Raw genomic sequence first — 8,997 nt, forward strand, 5'->3', positions numbered from 1 at the left:
AGAATGTGGAAGCATTGGAAGAGGTACAGAGAAGATTTGCCAGGCTGTTGCCTAGGGAAGGTCTTATGAGGAAAGGCTTAGAGACTTGGGTCTGTTCTCATTGTAAGGAAGAAGGTTAAGAGGCGATTTGATAGAGACAAACAAGATAATCAGAGGATTAGATACGGAGACAGTGAAAGTGCATTTTCCGAGGATGATTGTGCGAGATATGCGGCTGTCCAGCCCCATCTCCGGCACTTTTATTTCCCTTCCCAGGAACAAAGACACGGAGGAGTCTGTCCAAAACTTTTCATTCAACTTTGCAAAGTCGGGTGTGAGGAAACAAATGGCACACACACCCCTTAATCATAATCTCCACACATTATATACACGTAAATGTGGGCTGGGTCTCCTACTGCTGTCTTGACCAACGAGTGCTAGGGTTCCCCACTGTTTTCCTTATTTGGGTTCTGGTGCCTGCGATTATTTTGTTACTCACATGGCCAATCAGTGTTCGAGTTCCCCGTTCTTTCCTTATATGGATGATGTTGTACAACTGTGGTTAAGGGCGGTCTCTCAGCTATCGAGGAAAGCTGTTACAATTGTTTCATTCATAAAACATGGGGGAGGTCCGGCACCGGTTTCGAGTGTCTGCTTGTGTTTACTATAAGGCACTTGTGTTTACTATAAGGCACTTGTGTTTACTATAAGGTAGAAAAGACTAAAATGCAGCTAACCATTTAAAAATTACACTACCCCCTACAAATCCCCCGTGTCTTTTCTTACGACCTGTAATTTTTAAACCGTAAGTTTCTTCTCCAGGGCGTTTAATAACTCCTGAGCTCGTTCATCAAACTGCCCATCTCTAATACTACCGCCGCCCAAGAGGGATTCACGTTGTTCCATCTCGAGATTCATTCGTTCAACCTGCCCATAGGGAACATCCCTCTTAGTAAGGGCGGTTTCGATCAGTCGTTGAGTTAATCCCCGGACGCAGGGAATAACACAACACCCAAGGGCAGTGAGTACCCCTGCCACCACTATACATGAGACAAGAAAGGGAACGACCACCCCCGTCCATTTACCGAACCAAGCTTCCAACCAGTCCGTGAGGCCAGAGTCGATGCCCGAGTTTTCGGCCAGTTCGTCCGCCAATGTGGTGAGTCCATCCAGGGCGCGGGTGATGGACCCATCAGGGGCTGTGTTGTTGGGGATGAAAGTGCAGCACTGAGTGCCTATCATGACACAAACACCCCCCTTCTCTGCCAACATCATGTCTAAGGCCAACCTATTTTCCCACGTCATCCGACTAGTGGCGTCCAGTTGTTCTGCTATTCCTTTCACTGCATCCCGGGTATAATTAATGAACCTCTGCTGATTGTAGTAAATATAATTAATCCAATCCACGTTCTTATTGATAGTCACCCACCAGAACAGTGACGACTCAAAACCCGCCGCTATCTGGTTCCTAGCCTTGTACTCGTCAGGAACACCCCTGGGGACCCCTATGGCATCTAAATATATGTTATCATCGAAAGAGGTCTCCAAAGCTCTCTCAGTTCTTCCACTGGAACGGAGTTGCTCTTGTTTTTCGAATGCCAGGGTGAATGGGATGGCCAATTGAACGATTGCGCAAGTGCTCGTCCATTTTCGGGGCAGGGTCTGTCGCAGAATCCTCCCACCACAGTACCACCAGAGGTCTGCCCTAGGCACATGAATGTGGGAGTAATTCCCGCCCCCAGTAGTTTCATTGACCAGCCGAATTGATCCGCTGCACTTGTCAAATGTCCCCACATCGTTGTCCCACTGTAGTCCTGTCCGAGAGACACAGGCCTGGTGCGTACCCGTTACCCCTGAGAATGATGGCGGGCGGGGCGCCCCCTCAGACCTGACGGGGGGAAACTTCAAACTCAAGGGTCGACAAGTGGAGTCGTTCCAGGCCTCTCGGTCCTGGTACAGCCTTATCATGCAGTCCAAGGATCGTGGGTGTTTCTCCCATCCCAGCGGGAATGGGACCACCTGAGGGTTAGGGCGGGCACCCGTGCATGCGTAGCAATCACTCTTTTTCATGCTCCTCACAGTATATTTGACCCATTCCATCCAGGCATTCGCCTCCCCGTATCCCGTTTCTATTTCAAAGGTCTTTTCCAAATCCGTCACCTCAATTATTCTAATTTTGCCCTGCTCGTCGGTGGTGGATGAGCCCCCAGACTCAGCTTCAATGACCGTGATATACGTGCAGCACAGCTGCACCCCCTCCTGTCCTGCCTGGCCCCCAACTCTAATACCCAGTATTGTTCCATTAAGGCTCGCCCCGTTGTTTCCCAAGTTCTTTATGGTCAGATAGAGCGGATTGCACTGATTCTGCCCACAATCCTGTCCAGGGGTGATGGGATCACGGACAACTGACACCATAGCCTGGACCGCGGGGGCTGGAGGCCTATGTATGCCTTCCCTACCATGCAATTGTAATACTAACGCCTGACCCTGGAATCTCCTTTCTCTCTCTAGGTTCCGTTTAGTTTGATTCAGTTCACTTTTAGTCCTGCAGGGCACCAACCCACATAGGTCTAAGCTAAATGTCTGTGTTGGCTTGTTGGCAAGCACGGAAATGGAGAACCACTGACGGTCCTCTACTTGTTTTTTTCGGAGGCCAAATTGGGTAACACGCACACTATGACCCAGCCCAAGGATAATGGCAAAGCAAGTTAACAATATGATTGACCGCATTTTGTCGCGACACCTTTAGCCAGAGGGCACAGTTCCTTTAGACTCGCCAAAGTCCGATTAGTTTGTTCTCAGGGTCTCTGTTCCTTAGCTGCCTTTGTCAGAGAGGTTCGTTCGTCCTCCGTCGGTTGTGGCACTGGTCCCTTGACTCGAGTGTAATGTGTCCAGCCCTTTTCGGCCGTACGGACAGCCGTTTCGGTCGTCAAAAGTACCAGGAAGGGACCGTCCCAAGTTGGTTCGAGGGTACGCTGCTTCCAGTTTTTAATCAGGACCCACTGACCCGGCTTGATGGTGTGCACCGCAAACTCGAGGGGCGGCGTCTGTGCCAAAAGTCCCTGTTGGCGTAAACGAGATAGAGCAGACCCCAGAGCCACCACATATTTTTGCACAAACATATCCCGAGACACGAATACAGGAGGTTCCCCCTTCGGCCCATGGAATGGGAGGCCAAACAGCATTTCGAAAGGGGAGACGCCCAAATCCCGCCTTGGCTGGGTGCGAATTTGCAATAGGGCAAGGGGTAGGCATTTGGTCCAAGGCAGGCCGATTTCACTAGTGAGTTTGGTTAGCTGCTTTTTGATGGTCTGGTTCATTCTTTCGACCTTGCCCGAGGAGGGGGGATGCCAGGGGGTGTGCAAATCCCAGTCAATCCCCATTGCTTGCAGTACATTCTGGAGGACGGTCGAGGTGAAGTGGCTCCCCTGGTCAGAGTCAATAGCGCGGGGTTGCCCAAATCGTGGGATGATTTGTTCGAGTAGAATTTTGCTAACCTGAGTTGCTGTTGCCGTGGCAGTGGGGAAAGCTTCCACCCATCCTGTCAGGTGATCTACTATTACTAATAGATACTTCAGGCGACCTATGGGGGGGAGCTCAGTGTAATCTACCTGGACATACTCGAACGGCCTATAGGCCGGACTCCTACCCCCTTGTCTTGCTTGCTGCCGCAGCCCCCTTTTGTTAATCTTTCGACATGTTATGCAATCTCCTGTGACCTGCTTGGCTACCGTGTACAGACCAGGGTGAGCATATCGGCGCAGGAAGGCATCACACAGTGCCTGGACGCCCCAGTGACCCCCTTGGTGTAGACGGGCAATAATGTCCCGCGTCAACGGTCGATTTAGTAGCTGGCGGCCATCGGGTAAGGTCCACTTCCCTTCCCTATCCTTTGTACCCCCCAGAGACGCAAGAAGAGTTTCTTCTTTGTCAGTAAACGTGGGCACTTCGGTAATTTCAGATATCTGGGGAATCCTTACCAGGCAGTTTATTACTTCCTTCCCCATCCCGGCCAATTTTGCCTGTTCATCTGCCAATTGATTCCCCAGGGTCTCTATTTTATCGTCTTTCTGGTGCCCTTTCACATGTACTACAGCAATCTCTTGTGGCAGCAACAAATCCTCCAAGATCATGGCTACTAGTTCCTCGTGGACCAACTCCTTTCCTCTGCTATTTATCATTCCCCTTTCCTTCCAGATCTTCCCAAAGGTGTGTACTACCCCAAAGGCATACTTAGAGTCAGTGTATATCGTCCCGGCTATTCCCTTTAAATTCCTCAAAGCCCGGTGCAAGGCGTACAATTCGCATGTTTGTGCAGACCAGGCATTCGGTAGCCGTCCACTTTCCACTAATTCCCAACCAGTCTCACTAATGACTGCATAACCGTTGTGTCTTTTCCCATCTATCACCCGAGAGGACCCGTCAATGTACCACCGCCTTCCTGCATGCAAGGGGGTATCCCTCAGATCTTCCCTCACTTTACTCTGGTACTCTATTATGTCTGAACAGCAATGTTCCAGTTCCTCCTCCCCTTCCCCTTTCCAAAGGAAGTCCGCCGGGTTCTGGCAGCCCCCGACTTCTATTCGGAGGTCCTCTCGGTCTAACAGTATGGCTTCATATTTCAGAATTCTCGAGTCAGTCAGCCACCTTCCGGCCTTCTGATTCAGGATAGTTCTAACCTGGTGGGGAGTAGTGACTGTCAAGGGGGCCCCGAAAGTCAACTTCCTGCTTTCCTCTACCAGCTTTGCCGTGGCTGCCACCGCTTGGACACACTCCGGCCACCCTCGGGAGACTGGATCCAGAATTCTTGACAGGAAAGCCACGGGCTTCCTTTTTTCCCCCCCAATCCTGGGTCAATACTCCAAGAGCGGTTCCCTTTCTGGAGTTCACAAAGAGACGAAATGTCTTACTAAAATCCGGCAAGCTTAAAACAGGTGCGGTCATCAATTTTTCTTTTAGAATTCCAATTAACTTTTTCTCCTCCTCCTCCCATTTTATTCTATTGGGTGCCTCCTCGATGAGTTTTAGGTACAAGTCTTTAGTAAGGGGGGCAAAGTCATCTATCCATAACCGACAATAGCCTAAGAGCCCCAAGAACTTCCGCAACTCCCTCTTGGTTGTTGGGAGGCCTAGTTCGATTATTGCCCGCACTCTTTCCGGACTTATTCGTTTCTGTCCCTGGCTTATCAAGTGTCCCAGGTACTTAACCTCTTTCTCGACATATTGGAGCTTCTTCTGACACACTCTTAACCCCTTCTCAGCTAGGTAATTTAACAGGGCATTAGTCCCAAGTAGGACGTCCTCCTCCGCGGGTCCGGATAAAAGGAGATCGTCCACGTATTGTATAAGCTTAAGGGCCAGGGACAAGGTTAGTCCCTCCAATAATTGTTCCAGAATCTGCCCGAACAGAGTCGGGGACTAAATGAATCCTTGGGGGAGCACGGTCCACCTGTACTGCTGTTTTCTGCCAGTATCAGGATCCTCCCATTCAAAAGCAAAAAAATCCCTACTGTCCTTGTCCAGGGGACACGCCCAGAAGGCATCCTTTAAGTCTATAACACTAAACCAGCCGTGGTCCGGGGGTATTCGCCCCAGAATAGTGTATGGGTTCGGTACCACAGGGTGCCGTACTTGGACGATTTTATTTATTTCCCTTAGGTCTTGGACCATTCTGTAGCTCCCGTCCGACTTCCGGACCGGCAGGATGGGGGAATTGTATCGTGACATACAGGGCTCTACCAATCCATCTTTTATTAGGTCTTCCATAACTGTCTTCAGACCCTGCCTCCCTTCCCAAGAGATGGGGTATTGGCGCACTCTGACGTCGGGGCTCTGGGGCTTTAATTTTACCTCCACAGGTCGAATTGCGAGCCCCCCCCCCGGTTCCCTTTGGCGACCCAAACCCTAGGGTCTATCTCTGTCAATCGGGACTCACTAAGGTATGACATGGTAACGGCTAATTCATCCTCTTCTCCCACTTCTATTCGTAATCCGAAACGGACTATCAAATCCCGTCCCAACAACCCATAGGGAAGATGGGGGAGGTGAAGGAGTTCCACCTGGAGCTCCTCCTCCTCCAGCCGCAAGGGTTGTGGTTCGAATATTTTCGCACTAAAAACCCCACCCTTAACTCCTGAAATGTTTAATGTTTTAGCCTGGAAGCCAACCCCCCTAGAATGGAGGGGGATTGAGGACCTGCCGGCGCCTGTGTCAACTAAGAAGGTACCATCTTGTCTAAATGGGCCCACCCGTAAATTTACCAGGGGTTCTTGGTAGGCCCGTGTTCCGATCCTCCCCTGACTTCCCTAATCCATTTGTTCACGCTCCATTTCATCCCTTCTCGCTCCCTTTTAAACTCGTGACAATCCCTTTTGAAGTGTCCCAGTTTCCCGCAATGGTAACATCCGGCCATTGGAGGCCGCTCAAATCCATAAAATCCTCCTCTCTCACTTCTGCCCCGTCTCGCTTCTCTCCCTCTCCAACTTTTCTTCGACATTCCTCTTTCCACCCCATAACCTCCCTCCCCCATTCCGGTGGATTTACAAGCTTCCCGTACAGCTGCCACCATCATTTTTGTCTTCTGTTTCTCCCTTATTACATCCCTCTGAACGTACACCTTCTGTGCTTCCCGTAATAATTCTGCAACATCTTTTTCAGCCCAATCCTCCACTTTCTGTAATTTCTTCTGAATGTCAGGCCATGACTTAGTCACAAAGTGCACCTTAAGCATGCCCTTGCCTATTTCCCCATCGGGGTCTAAACCTGAATACTTTCGCATGGACTCCCGCAAACGGTCTAAAAACTCACTCGGGGATTCATCCTTTTTCTGTCCAACTTCGAATGCTTTCGCTAAATTCCGCTGTTTGGGCACGCAGGTTTGGATCCCCCTGATTATAAGGCTTCTGAGATCTGTCATATTGGCCCGTCCCCCCGCGTCGTTATGATCCCACCGGGGGTCCTCTAAGGGGTACTTCTGCTCTCCATGCTGAGGGCCGTCCTGATGCTCCCTATCCCAAATGGCCATTGCACTATTCCGGATCATAACAATTTCATCGTAATTAAATAGTATTCTCATCATGGCCTGCAGTTCAGCCCATGTGTATATACTGGGCCCCAGAAATTGATCTAATTGGGTTCCCACACTGATGGGGTCGTCCAGTAGACGGGGTAGTTCGTTACGGAGTTGCCGGATATCCCCAGAATTTAAAGGTTGTACTACGAACCCGGTCCGTTCGTTCCCAAACGGCACCTCTCGTAAGGGGTTCAGCTGTTCAATATTGTCACTCCTCCCAGCTCTCAATCCCTCTTCTCGGCCCCTCCGCATCTCGAGTCGGACCGATTTCCTAGTGCCTGGGGTGGGTTCTGCGCCCCCTCCTGTGCTCCCCCCAGCAGTCCCTGCCTCACTGGTCATAGCCTGCTGGGAATCGGACTTATCCGTCGCAGGAGGGAGGTCCGCGCTGGACGCCTGGTCGTGCGCCTGGTCGTGCGCGGGTGGTATATACGGGGGCGGGGCAGACGGTGGCAAACCGTCGGTGAGGACGTCCCAAGACTTCTGGGGCTTCCTCGGGTCTGTTTGGGGAATCAGAGGATAGAGACGCGTGGGACCCTCGCTATCGCCTGCCAGCCAGGCGGCGGCGTATTTGCTCTCTTCTGGGTCAAACGGTTGTTTTCTGTTAACATATACATTTAGGATTTGATACACCCAGTCTTCATCAGACCCATATTCGGGCCAAATACCGAGGGGGCGCGGATAGGTTCCTTGGTCCATATAAAACAACAATATTTTATCATGGTCTCTTTCTTTAAGTCCTTTGTTCTACTACTGTCCGTCCATAGACTTAACTTCCGACCTAATGGACTATCGGGGGGTATTTCTTTCCCATTTGCAGTCTTCCCTGACTTCTCCTTAGTAAATTTAGAAGTCTGATTTCCCATGGTCTATCTTCGGTCCTGGTCTTAAACGCCTAAAACGTTTTCACAGATGACCGTCAAAACCACAATTTCCCATGGCTTATCTTCGGTCCTGGTCTTAAACGCCTAAAACGTTTTCACAGATGACCGTCAAAACCACAATTTCCCGTGGCTTATCTTCGGTCCTGGTCTTAAACGCCTAAAGCGTTTTCACAGATGACCGTCAAAACCACGTGGCCAACAAGGAAGAACAAAAAAATCTCTTACCTTGATCCGTGCACGGAGTTGTCTGGCCTTTTTAAATGTGTGTACCCCCGTGTATAGTCACTAACCGGTCGTCCCAACACTCGTCCGTGTGTTCCTTTTCCAGGATTCAAAATTATTTTTAAATGAGCCGGGTCACAGCCTCTCTTGGCCAACGGCCAACAGACCAAGCTGATCAGTGAGAAGTATAAATATATACTAGACGCGTCTTTGTTATGATCAGGCTTGATTAGTGAGCCGAAGAGACTTCCACCCCCGGCAATAATTATTTCATCCCGGAGGAGCCCCCAATTGTGCGAGATATGCGGCTGTCCAGCCCCATCTCCGGCACTTTTATTTCCCTTCCCAGGAACAAAGACACGGAGGAGTCTGTCCAAAACTTTTCATTCAACTTTGCAAAGTCGGGTGTGAGGAAACAAATGGCACACACACCCCTTAATCATAATCTCCACACATTATATACACGTAAATGTGGGCTGGGTCTCCTACTGCTGTCTTGACCAACGAGTGCTAGGGTTCCCCACTGTTTTCCTTATTTGGGTTCTGGTGCCTGCGATTATTTTGTTACTCACTTGGCCAATCAGTGTTCGAGTTCCCCGTTCTTTCCTTATATGGATGATGTTGTACAACTGTGGTTAAGGGCGGTCTCTCAGCTATCGAGGAAAGCTGTTACAATTGTTTCATTCATAAAACATGGGGGAGGTCCGGCACCGGTTTCGAGTGTCTGCTTGTGTTTACTATAAGGCACTTGTGTTTACTATAAGGCACTTGTGTTTACTATAAGGTAGAAAAGACTAAAATGCAGCTAACCATTTAAAAATTACACTACCCCCTACATGATGA

General features: G+C 50.0%; 1 protein-coding gene across 1 annotated transcript; it reads right to left on the minus strand.

Moving 5' to 3' along the window:
- Positions 1 to 273: 273 nt before the first annotated feature.
- On the minus strand, positions 274 to 8,295 carry LOC148138475 (uncharacterized). Its single transcript, XM_087981495.1, has 2 exons — positions 8,158 to 8,295; positions 274 to 3,041 (listed from the first exon to the last, which is right to left on the minus strand). Exon 2 carries the CDS (start codon positions 2,707 to 2,709, stop codon positions 778 to 780), a length of 1,932 nt encoding a protein of 643 aa, XP_087837621.1. The 5' UTR covers positions 2,710 to 3,041; positions 8,158 to 8,295; the 3' UTR covers positions 274 to 777.
- Positions 8,296 to 8,997: the final 702 nt, after the last annotated feature.

The sequence above is a fragment of the Chiloscyllium plagiosum genome, unplaced genomic scaffold (genome assembly GCF_037043375.1).
Source record: "Chiloscyllium plagiosum isolate Xiang-an unplaced genomic scaffold, Cpla_swu_hap1 HiC_scaffold_40, whole genome shotgun sequence".
Lineage (NCBI taxonomy): Eukaryota > Metazoa > Chordata > Chondrichthyes > Orectolobiformes > Hemiscylliidae > Chiloscyllium > Chiloscyllium plagiosum.

Excerpts from the sequence above, each read along its gene's own strand:
- LOC148138475 (XM_087981495.1), bottom strand. The coding sequence starts at position 2,709 with ATGCGGTCAATCATATTGTTAACTTGCTTTGCCATTATCCTTGGGCTG.